Source organism: Ursus maritimus, unplaced genomic scaffold (assembly GCF_017311325.1).
Source record: "Ursus maritimus isolate PB19 unplaced genomic scaffold, ASM1731132v1 scaffold_20, whole genome shotgun sequence".
Classification (NCBI taxonomy): domain Eukaryota; kingdom Metazoa; phylum Chordata; class Mammalia; order Carnivora; family Ursidae; genus Ursus; species Ursus maritimus.
Genome location: NW_024424453.1, coordinates 24,126,503 through 24,147,057, shown reverse-complemented (window position 1 = coordinate 24,147,057; position 20,555 = coordinate 24,126,503). Strand labels below are relative to the sequence as shown.

The following is a 20,555-nucleotide window of genomic DNA, read 5'->3' as shown; positions in this document are numbered from 1 at the left end:
ACACATACCTGGCATCTTTAAATCTGTCTTTTTTTTTTTTTTTCTTTTTTTTTGCTAAGCCTTTAAGAAATATGTACCTCAGTCTAGATGTTTTGCCTTCTTTTCGCACTTAATACCTGACATTTTGACCAACTGGCTCACCTTTCTAAGGGTGGGACTTGATTGGTAAAGATTGTGATACTACAGTGCAAGCTTTGACCACAGGAAAAGTGGACATGTAATTACACATGTGGCCATTTCTTCACATCCTGAGGTGGTCATCTTAGACTTTCCCATGGATCCCTAAGGCAGACCTGGTACCTTTACAGGACAAGGCTCCAGCAGATAACCATTACTATCTCTCTTGCAAAAACATAATTGGCCATCTTAGCTTGATACTCTGCTTTATTTCCATGAGACCAGGATGACCCTCCAAAGGCATATAAGAAGAGGGGTGGTTATTCACATTACCGGGGATGCCTAACAAACTGAATAGAAACTAACTTAATATATTCCTCAGAAGAATAAATTTCCTATATAGATTCAGCATATTATATTCAATTCAGAATGAGTAAATACTTTTTTTTTTTGAAATAAAAAAAAAATCCAGAATGGTAAGTAGGAGTTACATATTATGATAAATATATTCAATCAAAAAATTTTCACTATGAAATATGTATCATTCCACTTCCTTCACATTCCTTTGCCTACATGGTATACTTTCTCTCTCATATGACCTTGTACAAAAAGGTACACAAGCCTTTATTTTTCTTTATAATAACAAATCCTAAAAAACAAAACAAAAAACTCCCCACAAATTCCAGTTTTGGCAAAACAATATGCCCTCCACTAACTAAGGTTAAAAAAATCATAGCTCCTTGGGGCACCTGGGTGGCTCAGTCGTTAAGCGTCTGCCTTCGGCTGAGGTCATGATCCCAAAGTCCTGGGATCGAGCCCCGCATCGGGCTCCCTGCTCAGCGGAAAGCCTGCTTCTCCCTCTCCCACTCTCCCTGCCTTGTGTTCCCTTTCTCGCTGTGTCTCTCTGTGTCAAATAAAAATAAAATATTAAAACAAAAAACAAAAAACACAGCTCCTTATTCTCAGCCATCACTTAACATCTGGCATGCCTCTATCCCTCTTGCTTAAAACAAAACAATAAAAATCACAAGTAAGAGTAATCACATTATTTTTCTAAAATCCTGTTACTATTTACCTCTAACTTGGCATTTAGCCTTTATTTTTTATGTAATGACCGTTTTTTAGTCTCCAAATGTAATTTCAACAAAAATATCTTCAAGTTTCTTGAAGGCAAAGCCAGGATCCTGATAAATAGCACACCTCATGGTGGGGGAGGGGTGTTGCCCTTTCTTTCTTTCTTCATTCATTCACTCATTCATTCATTCGACAGAGAGAGAGAGAGAGAGAGAGAGAGCGCAAGCACTCACAAACAGGGGAGAAGGAGAAGCAGGCTGAGCACTGAGCCTGATGCAGGGCTGGACCCCAGGACCCCGGGATCTTGACCTGAGCCAAAGACAGCCTTTTAATCAACTGAGCCACCCAGGCACCCCTCGCTTACCTATTTAAACTCCACTTTACTCCAAAAACAATCTGAGGCACTATGCTTAAGGAACTCATGATTGCATGGAAATAGGTATGTCAAAGATGGAGGAAAGCTTTTGAGGATGGCCAGACCTAATACTTACAAAATTCCAACCATATATGGAAGTAACAAAAAACAGAAGGAAGGGCAATTATACATGCAAATGTTAGACTGAAACTGAAATGTTTTCTAATTCACAATGAAAATTTGTAAGACCTTGTTAACTGATAATCAGAAATAAGTTCTTACACAATTTAATGACTATTAATCAAGAAATCTTGTATCTTACTTCCCCCAGAATATTTCCTACCTAATTATTATGTTTATATGATAAAACAGTAGGAAGCTATAGCAAATTTTATTAAGAATTCATTATGCCAGGGGGCGCCTGGGTGGCACAGCGGTTAAGCCTCTGCCTTCGGCTCAGGGCGTGATCCTGGTATTATGGGATCGAGCCCCACATCAGGCTCTTCCACTAATGAGCCTGCTTCTTCCTCTCCCACTCCCCCTGCTTGTGTTCCCTCTCTCGCTGGCTGTCTCTATCTCTGTCAAATAAATAAATAAAATCTTTAAAAAAAAAAAAATAAATAATAATAATAAAAAAAAAAAAAGAATTCATTATGCCAGGATGCCTGGGTGGCTCAGTCGGTTAAGCATCAGCCTTCGGCTCAGGTCACAATCCCAGGGTCCTGGGATCCAGTGCCGTGTCAGGCTCCCTGCTCAGTGTGGAGTCCGCTTCTCCATCTCCCTCTGCCACCACCCCCCCCCCACTGCTTGTGCTCTCTCTCTCTTGCAAGTAAATAAATAAAATCTTAAAAAAAAAAAAAAAAGAATTATGCGGCAGGAAATGATGATATAACACTGAAACAACCAAAAAAGTAGAAAGGAAACATTCAGATACACACATTAAACATATAATCATTATGCCAAAAATATATATAACTGCAAGTAAACAACAAAAACAGGCCAAAATTTTAACAATGGTCATCTCAGGTGGGTAGGATTATGAATATCTATTACTTAATTCTGTAGGTTCTAAATACTTGACTATAACAATACATTTTCATCAGAAATTTAAATTGTTAAACACACACACATACACACACACACCTCTGGAAAATTGATAGTTAATACACATACCTGGAACTGAATGAGTGGGTGATCACCAAACACGTATTCTACTCTCCCACTGACTTGCAACACATAGTCATAGGGACTAACTTCATCTTCTTTCCCATGAATAGTCAAACGTTTCTGGATTGCCAGTTCATTTATTTTGATAGGATTCATATTAGGAGATATTTGAAAACTAAACACATCCTAAAAAGGGGGTAGAAAAAAGGAGTAGTTTTATGTTTGTGCTGAAAAAACTCACTCTTTACTCTTATAGTTATTACTACATTGTATATAGCCGTACATAGTATGTACATATATATATATATATATATGTTACATATATATCTTTTACATTTAACATTCCAGTACATTTTCCTATTTTCTAAATACAGTATGTCCACAGCAAATTTGTTAAGATTTCTGATAATCTGCAAGTCATCTTACACTAAACAAGGCGCTACAGATCCCACAGGTAAGACTCATATTTAACTAAAGCGTATATTTAACTAAAGTTTACCATCAGAGAGTTTATCAAATACATTTCTCAGTGAATAGATTTTTTAACATCTTTCTTTTAAAAAGATACCAAAAAACCTGTTGTTGTTCAAATTCAGTTCATACTAAGAATTTTATGTTGTCACTAGTAAGAAGAGTATTTATATACCAATTAAGTTATAAATGAACAATTCAGTCAAATTTTATAAACACGTAAAAGAAACAAAGAAGCTTTCATTAATGAAAAATGAAGATATAGTCAGGATTTAATTATTATCAAATCTGCTCATCATAAACCCCAAATGTACAGATATTAAAGACTACTTAATAACATCTGAAACTTCTCATAATCTAGCAAAGTAATTTCCCACCATATGATCACGCACCAAGGATTTAAGAAAATTCACTATCTCCTAAAGCAGCCAACTGCTACTCTGGACAACCGTGATTGTTAGAAAATTCTCCATATTGACTGGAGATTGCTTCTGCTATATTTCCACCAAGTTAAGTTACCTCCTTCTTCCACAAGGTACTTCAAATTCCAAATTTTTATTTAATTATTTATTTATTTTTAAGATTTTATTTATTTATTTGACAGAGAGAGAGCCAGTGAAAGAGGAAACACAAGCAGGGGAGTGGGAGAAGAAGAAGCAGGCTCCCAGCGGAGAAGCCTGATGTGGGGCTCGATCCCAGAACGCTGGGATCACACCCTGAGCTGAAGGCAGACGCTTAACGACTGCGCCACCCAGGTGCCCCATCAAATTCCAACTTTTTAAACCTAAGGTTACTGGGTGTTCCAATCTATTTTCCCTAGTATTTTTACCCTTTTTCTCCTAATTTTCTATATGAGTTGGTGCTATATGCATCAAAGTATATGAACGAGGATTCAGAGAGTCATTTGAGAAGTCACATGACTCCACTTTCCTCCCCTAACTCATTTCCCAATAAGATACCAATGATCTCATATTCTTGGGTTGCCAACTGTCACCTCCTCTCCATCTCCAATAACACTCTTCTACTTCCGCAATTCTTCGTCTTTCTCCTGAAGAGCAATATAGTTTCTTATTTAATTTCCTTGCACTATCCACCTCAAAACCTTCGTCTATCTTAGAAAGTAATCTACCTTTAAAAAGAGAATTACAAAGATATGAGATACTTTTTTAACATAATACAAATGGTCATAACTGTCTAAAGCAGTGCTACCCAATAAAACTCTTAAAAAATGGAAATAGTCTATTCTGTGCTGTCCAATACAACAGTCTCTTAGCCACAAGTGGTTCTTGAGAAACTTGATATGTGGCTAATGTGAAGAACTGAATTTCAATTTTATTTTATTAATTTAAATTTAAAATTAATGTACATATGTGGCTAGTGGCTACTGTATTTAAACAGCACAGGTCTGAATAATAAGGCCTTAAGCTCCTTAATATATCACAAAATTATTCTATGATTCCCATTTACTCTCTATTTCATAAATAAACTTTTTAGAAATACAAAACTAGAGGACACACTCAACATCGGATAGCAAGAACCTATAGAAAAGACCAGAAATCAGAACTGGGCTTGAAAAACTATTACAAGTAATAGAAAATAAAACAAGTTTAGTTAATATGTGTCAAGAATTAAAGGTAGTTTGAAAACGAATAAAGAGCAACTATATCCAAAGAAGAATCAAAGAGAACTCCAAGAAATAAAACATATTAAGTGAAATTTAAAACTCGATGAAAAGGAACATGGCAAATTTTAAGATTTTTGAAATTTGACAATATCAAGTGTTAGCAAAGATGTGAAGAAACTAAACTCTCAAAATATTTCTGCTAGTAATGTAAATTTGAAGAACTGTTTGGGGGACACCTGGGGGTCACAGTCAGTTAAGCAACCAACTCTTGGTTTCAGCTCAGGTCAGGATTTCAAGGTCATGAGACGGAGCCCCACATCGAGCCCCGGCACTCAGCTGGGTCTGCTTGGGATTCTCTCTCCCTCCCCCTCTGCCCCTCCAGCTTGCACAAGCGTGCTCTCCCTCTCTCAAAATAAATTAAGTCTTAAAAAAAGAAAGAAAAAAACTGTTTGGCAGTATCTATTAAAAACCAATTACACACATACACCCATGACTCACCAATTCTGTCTCTAGGTATATATCTAATAGAAATACATAAATTGATGTTATTTCATACAAAACAATGTTGAACTTGATATGCTCTGTGTGTATACATGTGTGTAACAGGACAACTGAGAAAATGTGAACACTGACTAGAATTTGAGGATAAAAAGCAAGCAAAATAAAACTAGCAAAACAAAGAATAAAAAAGATAAGCCACACCTAGGGAGAACACATTCCCATCACATTTGAATGACAAAGATTCACTACCCACAAATACCAAGAACTTAGACAAGTCAGTAAGACACACATGACACAATTTTAAAATAGACAAAAAACAAACACAAGAGAAATATGAATGTTTCATAAATATGTGAAAAGACATTCCTCATCATCAGTTCTAAGAGAGATGCAACTGAGACAATGGATATACAGTTGATACTTGAGCAACATAGGTTTGAACTACGTGGGTCCACTTAATTACGTGGATTTTTTTAATACATACAGTATAATACTGTAAATGCATTTTCTCTTCCTTATGATTTTAATAACATTTTCTTTCCCCTACTTACTTTATTATAAAAATACAGTATACGACACATAAAACAAATACGTGTTAATCAACTATTTATATTATCAGTAAGAGTTACAGTCAATGGGACATTATTAGTAGGTAAGTTTTGTGGGGGTCAAAAGTTATATGTGGATTGTTGAATGCGGAGAGGTTGGCACTCGTAACCCTCACATTGTTCAAGAGTCAACTGTACATTTGTATAATGGAACTGTATATAGCACCAAGGACTCGAAACTTCCCTTTAAAGACCAATCATAATCTCATGATGATTACGTTCAAGTCTTCTAAAGAACTACTGGTGTGTCTCATCACCCATGTTAATTCTCTTCACATAAACTGTTAATTGGGCTGACCTGGTCAGAACTCAAACCAGTTTTTCCTGTATCAAGCAATTTTCCAACAACTCTTTTAAATACTTCACAAAATATTACTCCTTTAAAAGACTTGTGATTTTCCTGAGAAGTCAATTTGCATTGTATTGCTCAATGCTTACAAACAGCTACATGAGAGACAACAAAGACACTGGGAATATGGGTGGGACAGAAACGTCTGTTTAGCAGGAAGGGATACAGTTCATTTGTAATTACATCTATATCATGACAACCGTGCTTATTCAGGTAATGTCTATACAGATGAAGAAATACTTATTCTTCATAGTTTAACTGTATGCGCTTCACTGTTTCTCACATTTCTGCCCATGCTTCTGATACATTCTCTGAAATTCCCCCAAAAGTACAGTCTCTACCTCCTTCTACCTTCTCCACAACTCACCGTTCCCTAACACACAGGAGACTATTTCAAATGCCATGTGCCCGTCTCACTTAATTGATACAATTATTTCATATAACTTATGCCGGCTGAGGTTAAAAAAACACAGGTTTGAAAGTGATGCTCAGGTTTATTGGTATCCTTAACAAATTATGACTCTTGGAATTAAAAATAATGCCTCTGTGGTCTGGCTGCTGGGACTAATGTTCTTTAAAACTGAAACGTGATAGTTCCACGATTGTATTTATCTTGCTTCTTAAAAGCCCTGATCTATTCTGGATGATACTGACAATGTGGTCCTCTAAAATTTCACGTTTTTCATAGAAACTACTGTCTATATTTCCCCCTAACTACCCTGTTAAACCACTTTTTAACCTATATGTGTAGTTTGTTACATTTCATTTCATGTTTAGTGTTCCTACATACTGCTGCCTAATGTTGGTCATTAGCAGTAATGATGAAATGGCAAAATGAATATTTTATAGAAGTCAGAAGGGCAAAAAAAATGCATGTATGAGAGATCAGTATGCTAACCATCCTTTATTCTGATACCATCATTCTTATTTTTTGTTGGTGAAATATTTACTCACTTATAAAATGGTACTGGTAATAAATTATGAATTTGGGGTTTTATTTTTATTTATTTTTAAAGATTTTATTTGTAAGTAATTTCTACACCCATTGTAGGGCTCAAACTCACAAGCCTGAGACCAAGAGTTGCATGCTCTACCAACTGACCCAGCCAGGCACCAAATTGGGGATTTTTAAAAATGGTCTTAGGGGGCGCCTGGGTGGCACAGCAGTTAAGCGTCTGCCTTCCCAGCATTATGGGATCGAGCCCCACATCAGGCTCCTCCACTATGAGCCTGCTTCTTCCTCTCCCACTCCCCCTGCTTGTGTTCCCTCTCTCGCTGGCTGTCTCTATCTCTGTTGAATAAATAAATAAAATCTTTAAAAAAAAAAAAAAAAAAAGGTCTTAGTTGCCTAAACAAAGAGTGATAAACTCTAAGTGGCTTTTCCAATTTCTTTAATAACTTAATAATTTTACTAGTCTATACAATACAAAACTAGGAACTTTTCATTTACTCCCCAGGGAAACGTTCAGCTAAAAGAAAAGTAAACTAAGGACAGTTATGATAGCTCTATCTCAACTATCTGGATATTTGACATGTATAATGAAAGGAAGACTGAATGGATACTTACCCAAAATGAGAAAGGACAATCATATGGGCAGAAGTCAGAAAAGACTAGTTTGAATTTTTAAATATATTTTATATCAAAATTTAAATACGTGCTTGCCAAAAGTGAAAACATACTACTTCAGAAGGTTGAGCGCTCCCCCGAGTACTGAACACATTTGGTCAGAGACACTAAACTACATAAGGGATGGTGAAAGGATTTATTATATTATATAAAGAATCTGACTAGATGATCTTCAAACTCCTTTCAGCATTAAAGTCTATTACTGTTGGAGGGGAACATGACAGCAGAATAGGAAGAGAGGAGGATAACCTAGTCCCATGAATACAACAGATAACTATCAAATCCTCTTAAATTAAATACCCCAGAAATTAATCTGAAGACTGGTAGAACAAACTCCACAACTAAAGATAGAGAAGAAGCCACACAAAAGAAGGAATTGTGGAGATGAGGCTTAGAAGAGAAACAGATCATGGCCTGTGCAGTACAGAGGGAGCCACTACAGCGCAGACGAAAAAGAGACAAAATAGCACACACAGGAGCCCATGGGGAAGAGGAGTCGACATAGCAACCAGCAAGAAAAGCAAGAGGGCCCAATTTCACAAGTTCTTGCAACCAGTGGGATTTAATGTCTGCAATTCTAAAGTCAGTGGACTTGGCTCAGGGAAAGCCCAGAGGCATAGGGGTTACTCTTAGAAACAAGGTGGAACAAATAGTCCACAGAAATATACTGTGGAAACAGAGATCTTTAGAGTGCCTACGGTGCACAGTGGAGAAGCTATTTGCTCAACTCCAGGAAGGAGTTCCAGAGAGGGAGCCCTCATGGATAGACCCTGTGGGGGGAAAAAAGGAACTGTCAGGTGCCATTTCCCTTCCCTATCCCTCAGCATAAACACAGAGCCACCTGAGGAAATGAACACAGCACTGGCACTCACATGTAACTTGCTTAAACCAAGCCCTGCCCCCCCCCACTCTTGTGGATCCATCCTTCCCAGTCATGCTTGACTCAGTCCCACCTCAGCAGGCCTCCTCACCCAGAGGACCAGCCCAAACCCCTGACAGCACCATGTCTCCCACCCAGGAGTTTTGTGAGGCCTCAGTTCTGGTGGCGATAGCAACAGATGTCATTTCATAAGCAGACCAGAGCACGTCTAGTTAAAATGCACCACATTCAGGTCAGGAACCAAACACTGCCCACAATAGGCAAAGAGAGCCTCTGTAGATTATTGACCTGAAGGATAAAATGGCCAGGACACAATAGCAGAGAGCACTCAGCACACAACAGAGATGCTACTGGAAGCACCAGGCTGTGAGGAACAGAGACTACTACACTGCAGAGCACTACAGGACCTCTTGCATAAGGCCATTACTTGCAAAAACAGAAGATGTAGCTGATTTCTTAACATGTGGAGAAACAGGCACAGAGACTTAGACAAAATGAGAAGACAAAGGAATTTGTCCTAAATGAAAGAACAGGCCAAGGCCAAGGCCAGAGGTATAAGCAAAACAGATATAAGTAACATGCCTGTTGGAGAATTTAAAGCAATGATCATAAGGATATTAACCAGACTTTAGAAAAGAGAGGACATCAGTGAAACCATTAATACAGAGAATAAGAAAAACATAGCAGAGATAAAAGGCTCTATAAACAGAATAAGAAACATGTTTGATGGAATGAACAGCAGGCTGGAAGCAGCAGAGGAACTAATTAATGACCTAGAAGACAGAGTAACAGAAAGTAATCAAGATGAACAAGAGAGAAAAAAGTATTTATACAAAACAATAACAGACTTAGGGAACACAATAATTCCATCAAAAGTAATAACATTTGCAATATAGGAGTTCCAGAAGAAGAAGACTGAGAAAAGGGAAGACAGAGAAGACAGAGAATCTATTTGAAGAAATAATAGCTGAAAACTTGCCTAATTTGGGGAAAGGAACATAGCGAGATGAAGGAGGCACAGAGAACCCCCAACAAAATCGACAAAAGCAGACCCACACAAAGACATACTGTAATTAAAATGACAAAATATAGAAATAAATAAAAAATATTAAGAGCAGAAAGACAAAAGAAGACAGTTACATACGAAAGAAACCTCATAAGGCTATGAGCTAATTTTTCAGCAGAAACTTTGCAAGCCAAAAGGAATAGAATGATATATTCCAAGTGCTGAATGGGAAAAACCTGCAGTCAAGAATACTCTATCCAGGAAGGCTATCACACAGAATAAAAGGAGAGATAAAGAGTTTCTCAGACAAAGAAAAACTAAAGTAGTTCGTGACCATTAAACCAGCAATGCAAGAAATATTAAACAGAGGACTCTTTCAGTGGAAGGGAAAGAACAAAAGTGAAAGTATGAAAGCAGGAAACACAAAAACAGTAATGAATATTTTTGTAAAATATCAGTCAAGGAACTCACAAAACAGAAGAATATAAAATATGACAACATACACCTAAAACATGGGAAGGAGAGTAGGAAAGGATGGGTTCAAACTTAAACAACCATCAACTTAATAAAGACTGCTATATGCAGAAGAGGTTATATACAAACCTAATGGTAACACAAATCAAAAACCACTAATAAATATGCATAGAATAAAGAGAAAGAAATCCAACTGTATCATTAAAGAAAACCAGCAAACCATGAAAGAAAGACAAGAAAGGATCAGAGAAAATCTTCATTAACAACCACAAAGCAGGTAAGAATATGGCAATAAATACATATATATCAATAATTACACTGACTGTAAATGGACTAAACACTCTAATCAAAAGGCGTAGGGTGACGGAGTGGATAAAAAAATAACACCCATCCATATGCTGTCTATAAGAGACTCATTTTAGACCTATCATTTTAGACCTAAAGAACCCTGAAGAGAGAGAGAGAGAGAGACAAACCAAGAAAGGAAATCTTAACTATAGAGAATAAAATGATGGTTACCAGAGGGGAGGTGGGTAGGGGGATGGGTGAAATAGGGGACAGGGATTAAGGAGTACACTTGTCATGCTGATAACTAGGTGATTAAAGTAACTTTTTAAAAAAAACTATTAGTAAATACATAAATTAGGAAAAAATTCTATGACTGCTTGGAATCCAGTAAGATTTCACAATATCTCTATTTCTCTTTCAATTTCAAAACATTTATTTTCACATATACTTTGTTACAATGATGATTACATTAAAATAAATGTGTATATCCAGTAGAGATCTGACCCATATGTAACGAAATGCAGACTGACCTAGATGAGCAAATTGCACCTTTCAGTGGTAAAATTTCCTATTCCACCTCTTCCGACACTACTAATTCCCTAAATAGTATTTTAAATTTGATTTTGAGACTTTATAATAACCAAATCTTGATTTAAACTGAACTTTAGTCTCAACATATCTCAGGAGAGAGCAACAATTTTTTTTTGGTTTTGTTTGTTTTTAACCTAGATAAACCTCCTTTGTAAAATGCCAGAAGGCTGGCTCCTTTCCTTCTTTTGCATTTATTCTTACAAATATTTAGAAACATATTGTTGGAAAGGAGACAGAACTGAATAAAACTGAAACACCTGGATAAAATCCTGTCTCTACCATGGACCAGCTATAAGGCATGGCACCAAAGAAAAAAGGAAAGAAGAGAAGAGAAGAGAAGAGAAAAAGAAAGAAAAAAAACTTCTCTCCCTTTCATTTTCTTCACTGTAAAATGGGGAATGATAACATTTTATAGTTGTTCTAAAAGTGGAGAATATATAAAGAAATACCTTTCATAATTCTTGGCATGGTAAAGTGTTCAATACAGCATGGCTACTGAAATGGTTTATGTCATTGTTGTTATCACAGTAATTGAAGAACACAAAATATCCTTGAACTCCTACCCTAATTCTAAAGCTAGATCCTAGATGATAAAATGACCACACTAGATACAAAGGCAGTATCATAATCTGGTTTGTAAAATAGTTGTGACTATTCAGATATGGATTAACCGTAAATACACTCCAATATAATGCTCATTTTCCTATCACCACTTAATTACATATTTACAGAATGCACATATAAGAATATGGGGAAAAAGAGATTATTTGATGAAACCTTTCATTTTATAGACAAGAGAAAAATCAAACGAGAAAATAAAATATCTACACTAAAAAATATTATCTAAACTGGGGTTGGCAATCTTTTTCAGTAAAGAACCAGGCTTTGCTGACAACCTTTGAGTCTGTGTCACATTCCTTCCTTTCTTTCTTCCTTCTTTCTTTCCTTCCTTCCTCTTCCCTTCTTTCATCTCTCTTCCTTTTTCCTTCCAACTCTTAAAAATTCCTTGAGTTATTTTTTACATCCCTTTAAAACATAAAAACCAGAAACTAATAATAAACTATATGTTAACTGATTTTAAATAAAATTTTAAAATAAGGTTAAAAAAAACTGATTTTTAAATACATACATACATACATACCATTCAAAAACTGCAGTTTTCCAACCCGATCTAGACTAACACATCATTGCATCACAAAATCATTTATGTGCAAAAGATGTGTCACTTTTGATTATTATACGTAATCCTGAATTTATTTCCATCTTTAAATCTAAAAATGCTCTTTGTAATAGCATTTACCAGCTATCTTCTCCAGGATTGGTGTTGCCTTCAGGTAAAAATCAAAGATTTACTACAATGTATTTCTTAAAATAACATAATACTACCTGACAATTTTCAAAATGAACAGCCACAATGAGCTTTCCTCCATAAAGTTTATCTTCTAAGTTTTCAAGGACTGATGGTTCATGTTCTGGTGGATACGTCTGCTTTAGCCAATCCATCCAAGACAATCCCACAAGCGACTGGATCTTTTCCTCACTGAATTTGCGCATTTTTATTCGGAATTCATTCACTTCGGGATCCTTCAGTGCATCAAATTCATGTAGACCTAAACAAATTTTTTTGAAGTGTCATTTTGAGTAGCTAATAATAATACAATAGAATACAAAATATACTCAACCAGATATACTGGATATTTGGTTTTTATCACGCAAACAAAACTGGGCAGGAAAATATTATGAAAGATCCAAAGAATATCCAGAAAAAATAACAAATTTCACATACAGAAGATGAACATATAATTAAGATTTCTAAAGAAGACAAACTTGAAACCTTTCAGGAAATGTAGTTGGGTACCAGTTTTATAATCACTGAAATAGTACACACTTTAAAACCACATATAAAATATCCAGTTTTTTTTACAAACCAAGTAAATCACATTTAATGTATCTGAGAAAGCCTAAGAATCTGAATACTTTTAAAGTAATGAACTTAAAATATAAGCTGTTACTTAACTTGAAACTCAGTAAATTTAAATTTTATAGATTAAACTTTCAATTCACTGAGATTTTAACAATGGTTATAGTAGATCAGTCAAAAACCTCATAAAATTATTCTTTGTTGTACTTAACTATGAACCACTTCTACCATGAAGACAACTAAATATAACAACCTTTTCATAAACTTATCATTATCCTAATAAATAATTCTTGAAATTGACAATAAATGAACATGCAGAAATTTTTATACATACATTAACTTTTAACTGTGAGACTGGTAAACATTTTAATTTAAAGATTATTCAAACTGGCCACACCTCATGACCCCAGTGCTGCTCTTTCTGCCCACAGGTCCTGTCCCCATGCTTTAATAAAAGCACCTTTCTGCACCAAAGATGTCTCAAGAATTCTTTCTTGGCCATGGGCTCCGAATCCCAGCCAACACACCAAAACTAGATCAATACTGTGCATGTACTGAGGAGACTTTTCAGTGTCAGCTCTACCTCATTCTTTTAAACTGCTGTTTAGGGGCTTCTGGGGGGCTCAGTCGGTCAAGCATCCAATTCTTGGTTTTGGCTGAGTTCATAATCTCAGGGTCGTGAGATCAAGCCCCACGTCCGCCTCTACACTCAGCACAGAGTCTGCTTAAGACTCTTTCTCCCTGGGGTGTCTCGATGGCTCAGATGGTTAAGCATCTGCCTTTGGCTTGGGTTGTGATCTCCAGGTCCTGGGATCAAGCCCCATGTCAGCTCCCAGATCAGCAGGGAGTCTGCTTCTCCCCCTGCTTGTGCTCTCTCTCTCGCTGTCTCACAAATGAATAAAAAATCTTAAAAAAAAAAAAGAAAAAAATACTCTCCCCCTCGCTCTGCCCCTCCGCCCAAATAAATAAAAATCTTTAATAAATAATTAGAATCAACTATGGCATTAAATATAGAAAAATAAAAATGTTTAAGTTGCATAATGAAGCTAAGTTAAAATCTTGAGGGTACATTATGATTTGCTGGATAGTTTTAGATCTGGAATGGAAATACATACTCTAAATCAGCTATGAAGGAAGTGTAACTTATACAGACTACCTGAGGAATTTTGGAGCTTCTTCCCCAGCACTGTTGAAACTACTTCTACCCACAGACACAGATATTACAGGTAAGGAAAGGAAAATGAGTACCTAATACATCTAACAAAAATCAAACTCTCTATCTCCCTTTATCTACAAAAAGTCATGTCTAATCTACTTTCTAAACGTTTCTCAACTCTGTCTACTTCTCCTAGTTCCTGCAGCCATTAATTTAATCCTGGCCATCACCATCCCACCCCTGGATTACTACATCAGTTTTTCACTAATTTCTCTATTCCCAGTCTCAATCTCTCTGATCCATTCTCCATTTTAAAACCTGAATAATCTTTATAAAATGTAATCTGATCATGTTACTCCTCCACCACTTAAATCCCTTCCATAGCTTCCCAACTGCTTTTAGTGAAATCAGTCTCTAATTTTTAATATGACCTGGATGGCTCCACATACTCTGAAGCTGGTTGCCTCTCTCATCTTCCTGCTTGTCCTAGCTGTCCCTTTATACAAACCATAACCAATTACTTCTATTCCTTGAATAGGCCATTATTCATACATGCCATTCCCATTTCATTATCCTTCTTCCAACTTCTTCTACCTGCTCAATCCTCATCAGCACTGAAGGCTCAGTTTAGTTGTGTGTCTTCTGTAAGTCAACCCTCTCTCACTCAGTTGATTTTACCTCCTTGACTTACAGCAGATTACATACTATACTGTAATTGTCTATTTACTGATCCACATTTCCCACAGATTGTGAGCTCCAAGCAGACAAAGACCATAATTACACCCAAATTCACTGCTGTAATCCCAATTAAAAACATTCAATATACACTATTGAACTGCAATTGCTGCTGCTTTGATAATTTTTTCAATATATTATAAATAAGGACCTCTGCTCATGTAACTGTTTGAACCAACTGAAAAGTACAGATTTCTTTAATTCATCCCAGACTCACTGAATCCCAATCTCTGAGAATCTGCCTTAAAAATAAATAAATAATAAATAAATAAATAAATAAATAAATAAATAAATAAGACTTGAATTTAAAAGCTACTACAAAGATTTCTTAAAAATAGAAACTCTGCCAAAAATTAGAAATTAGGGGGATGCCCGGCTAGCTCGGTTGGAAGAGCATGCGAATCTTAATCTCCAGCTTATGAGATCAAGCCCCACAGTCGATGTAGAGATTACTTAAAAAATAAATAAATAAAACAATCAGGTTAAGTAATTTAATTTTAAACCTAGTTAATTTCTAAATGTCTTCTGGTAAGAAAATTTGATAGCAAACCTTAAATTTTAAGATAAGATTATTATATCGTTTACAGTCAAATATAATTTTTTTTTTTTCTTTTCAAGTAGGCATCCCACCCAGCATGGAACCCAGCTTGGGGCTAGAACTCACAACCCTGAGATCAAGACCTGAGCTGAGATCAAGAGTAAGATGTTTAACTGACTGAGCACCCAGGCACCCCACATATAATTTTTTCACAAAAAAAAAGTATTGAGTGGGGGCGCCTGGGTGGCTCAGCTGGTTACCCATCTGCCTTTAGCTCAGGTCATGATCCTGGGGTCCTGGGACTGAGGCCCACATCTGGCTCCCAGCAGGGAGCCTGCTTCTCCCTCTCCCTCTGCCTGCCACTTCCCTTGCTAGTGTGTGTGTGTCTCTCTCTATCAAATAAATAAATAAAATCTTTAATTAAAAAAAAAGGTATTGAGTGAATAATTTCTTCACATTAAAGATATTGTTAAAATCCTGCAGACTCCATATTTCCTTCACTTTAAAATATACCATAATTTTTGATAGGTCAGGGAAAAAATAAGGGAGTTTTCAATTTTTTTTTTCAGGATGCTGACAAAATCCTCTGATCAAGATTTACTAATGAGTATTTGAAGGGGTGACCTTCACTACAGAGCATAATCAGAAGGCAAACAGAAGCTCTGCAAATAATTATTTCGAATAAACATAAAAAATAAAATGATCAGACACATTATTCAGGAAAAGGTATTTTTAGACCCACCAGGGCAGTTATATCTGCAAAGGTTCTATTGTTTTCTTTGGGGAGGAGGAGGCAGCAAACTTGTTCCTCAAGTTAAACTGAAATAATTGTTTATTGTTTTACCAGGACGCATGACCTCACCAAGCCCTGGTTGTAGTCATCACATACAAATTAGCAAATGTAAAAACTGACTTGTTAGGTACTTAAAAGTGAAAATTCATTCTAAAATATTAAAACAGGGGCGCCTGGGTGGCACAGCGGTTGAGCGTCTGCCTTTGGCTCAGGGCGTGATCCTGGCGTTATGGGATCGAGCCCCACATCAGGCTCCTCTGCTATGAGCCTGCTTCTTCCTCTCCCACTCCCCCTGCTTGTGTTCCCTCTCTCGCTGGCTGTCTCTATCTCTGTCAAATAAATAAAATAAAATCTTAAAAAAAAATAAAATAAAATATTAAAACAGACTTAATCAACTTTCTAAATGAATGTTAACACCTGAATCTGTATATATTGCCATTAACACAAGGTTTCTAGATATGCTGAAAATCTAAAGTACAATTTATAGTTAAGAGTTTATAAACTGTTCAATTTAATTTTTTTAAAGATTTTATTTATTTGATAGAGAGCGAGCGAGCGAGCAAGCACAAGCATGGAGAGCTGTAGTGGGAGAGGGAAAAGCAGGCTCCTGACTGAGCACGGAGACCAACGTGAGGCTTGATCCCAGGACCCTGGGATCATGACTTAAGCTGAAGGCAGATGCTTAACCAAGTGAGCCACACAGGTGCCCCATAAACTGTTCAATTTAATATATAACACAGCTTGCATCTTGATCATTCAAATTACAGGGCAAACTGCATTTAAAAATTTTATATAATAAACTTTATGATACAGAATGAAATATGGTCACACTGCTTATTGAAAGAAAGATTCAATTTATATATACACCTATATGTATGACCCCTGCACTGTAGCAAGGTAGAGTCAGGTGTGCCCAAAAAAAACACCAAAAAACAAAAAAAACAGCATGCCCAATTCTATTTGATGTTTAGATAAACAATGAATGATTTTTATCATTAAGTATATCCCATGCAATATTTGCATCTAGTATATTTTTATTTGCTGAATCTGTCAAGCTCATGTAGAGATAACAGTGGCCAGTGAGCCCAAATTTTTTGAAGATCACAACTAGAAGATAGTGTAGTGATCTAAGTTTCTAAGAATCTAAGAAAAAGATACCTATATCCTGACAAAAGTTAGCTCTCTCTGTGGGGCTAACCTTTTTGGTTATCAAATATTTTACCTTAACAATTAGTGTGGTTCTGGTCTACTTCCTTCCATCAGCTGGGAAACATATAAACTATACATTTCATACACACACACACACACACACACAAAGTCACTTGGAAAGAACTATATCTCAATATTATCAGTGGACATTCTTGTCTTCAATAAGACTATAAATGATTATTTATTCTTTACTTTTCCATATATTCTTCAATTCAAACAAAGGAGAGACTTTTTGTAACGGAGAATTTAAAATTTATCAAAAAAATCTTTGGAGCTCTAGCAAATGGAAAGGAATGCTTTCCAATGAGGCCATTAATATGTAAGAAAATTGTGGGGGCTCCTGGATGGCTCATTCAGTGGAGCATGCAACTCTTGATCTCAGGGCTGTGAGTTCAAGCCACACGCAGGGTGTGGAGATTACTTAAAAATAAAAATAATAAAAAACAAATAAAAAAACAAAAAAAAAAAAAGAAAGAAAATCTTGTATGGTAAACAATTACAAACTTATTGAAGGGATAAAAAATTATTGCCTAAAGCAAACTAGCTATCCTGTGAAGTAATCAAACCTTCTTAAATACTAGGCTGTCTGGGCACCTGGGTGGCTCAGTCAGTTAGGTATCTGGCTCTTATCTCAGCTGAGGTCTTGATCACAGGGTTGCTGAGTTCAAGGCTGGCACTGGTAGGCCCAGCATGGAGCCTACTTATAAAAAAAAAAGAGAAAGAAATATGTACTAGGCTGTCATTCAGTAAATCAACAAGGTTCTGTTCTAAGTACTCAGAGGGAAGAATGTAGCCCTACATTTGTAATTATCAGTTAGCCCAAATCACTATAGGTCAAGATCAAAGAATGTAATCTTACAGGACAAGGTTCTTAGAGGGGATGGTACTAGGTTATCTTGAAGATACTTATAATATTAAATGGGATGGTACTATATTATCTTATAAGAGTGAATTAATCAATACAGGAGGCCAATCCAAATGAAAAACCAGTGGACTGTTTGGTTTTGTATTTAAATTTCAAATCTCTTAAATAATAAAATAAATAAAATAAAATGAAAATGAAAACAACACCACAAAACTGCTACTTCAAAATAAATAAACAAACTTCAAGTTTCCTCTGCAGTTAACCTCTTGTAGTATTGAATTCTAGTACCTTGTCTAAAGCAGGATATTGATATACCATTGGCCCCTGTGACACCTAACATTATTATAGCAAGAGATACTCTACCATATTTTCTTTGTTACTCACAATTCTCCCTGGAATTAATTTGCAAAGAATAACATGGACATAGTATATCTTGAGTCCCTACAAAAATATCTCTACTTAAAGATAATTGTAGTTAAGGAGTAAAATTTGTCAATAATGTGGGTTATTTATAGAAACTTTTCAGTCAGTTTAAAGTCTTGGCATAGAGAGTTGTATATATGTTGTGTGTATATATAGAGGCAGTTCAAAAGAAATGGAGGATGTATCTCTTATAAAAGGGTTTCTCAAACTATCTGAGACAAAGAGACAATGTTTTTCTTTCCAATCTGCCAAAAAAAACAATACTTTGGCAAAGAAAAAGGTATACAAAACATATTACCATAATGTCCCAGGGGTTATCACATTGCTACAGGAATTTGTAAAAATCTACTTTCAATTTTTACACTCAGACTGGTTATCAATTTACAAACAAGTATTGGTCCTTGAGTCACACTCTACAAAGCAATGCCTTTGATCATACTTACTACATGTTTATACATACAACAACAAATATGTAAAGAATTCATACCAAGAAGTTTTTAAGTTACCTTTTCCTATAAGGACTCCAATTTTTGAGTCTAATTTTTCCCCTGGGTCACAACTTCTTGTCACTAATTTGAGAACTGGAAGAAAGGGTCTGACATCACAGAGTCTTCTTGTTTCATCTTCAAGCTCCTCATATACAGCAGTTTGATTCACACATGCAAACATATAGGAGTCGATTTCCATAAGGAGGTTAAACATTGGGTAATTGTGAACTTGTTTCCATAACATCTGCAGGAAAAAAAATAAGACACTTTCTGGAACAGAAACTCTTGTTCAAGTGTACAAAGATACATCTACAAGGATACTCACTGCAGCACTCTTCATACAACTCAAAAACATAGGACAAGGCAAATATTCAGCAATAAAGGATTGGCTAAATCAATTATAAAGTATTACAAATCTGTGAAAATAAAAATACACACTAACATGGAAAGTTGTCCAAGATATATTAAGGGTTTTTTTTTTTAAATACCAACTTACAAGAGAATACATATAGCATTAACCCATTTTTTCTAAGTAATAGTATAATGCACAAAAAATGCACCTGCATAATAAACAAAATTATTGAGTATCTGCCAGACTCATTAAGAAAGAGAGAGAGAATTCAAAATCAGAAATGTTACAACTGACACCACAGAAATACAAAAGATTTTAAGAGACTACTATAAAAAATTATATGCCAACAAACTGGAAATCCAAAAGAAACAGATAAATTCCTGGAAACATATAATCTTCCAAGACTGAATCAGAAAGAAGCGATAATCTGAACAGACTGATTACCAGTAATGAAACTGAATCAGTAATTTAAAAAAAACTCACAACAAAAAAAAGTCTAGAGGCATGTGGGTGACTCAGTCAGTTAAGCGTCTGCCTTTGGCTTAGGTCATGATCCCAGAGTCCGGGGATTGAGCCCCCCTCACCCCCGTCAGGCTCCCTGCCCAGAGGGGAGCCTACTTCTCCCTTTCCAGCTCCCACTCCCCCTGCTTATGTTCTCTCACTCTCTCTCTCTGATAAATAAATAAAATCTTAAAAAAATAAAATAAGTCTAGAACCAGATAGCTGCATTGGTGAATTCCACCAAATATTCAAAAAAGAATGAGTATCGGGGTGCCTGAGTGGCTCAGTCAGTTAAGCAACCTACTCTTGATTTCGGCTCAGGTCATGATCTCAGGGTTGTGAGATCAAGCCCTGCCACAGACTCCTTGCTGGGCATGGAGCCTCTTAAGATTCTCTCTCTCCCTCTCCCTCTGCCCCCGCCCCTCTCTCCCTCTCCAGAAAA

The 20,555-nt window shown here is 36.1% G+C and overlaps 1 protein-coding gene across 4 annotated transcripts in view; it reads right to left on the bottom strand.

The window, feature by feature from the left end:
* PIK3CB (phosphatidylinositol-4,5-bisphosphate 3-kinase catalytic subunit beta) overlaps positions 1–20,555 on the bottom strand; it is a 201,602-nt gene that overhangs the window by 79,645 nt on the left and 101,402 nt on the right. For all 4 annotated transcript variants that reach the window (XM_040636757.1, XM_040636756.1, XM_040636758.1 and 1 more), the window contains exons 4-6: positions 19,279–19,504; positions 12,519–12,742; positions 2,720–2,899 (exon numbers count right to left, since the gene is read on the bottom strand). In XM_040636757.1, the coding sequence (XP_040492691.1) occupies positions 2,720–2,899; positions 12,519–12,742; positions 19,279–19,504 (630 nt within the window). The remainder of the gene's footprint in view (positions 1–2,719; positions 2,900–12,518; positions 12,743–19,278; positions 19,505–20,555) is intronic.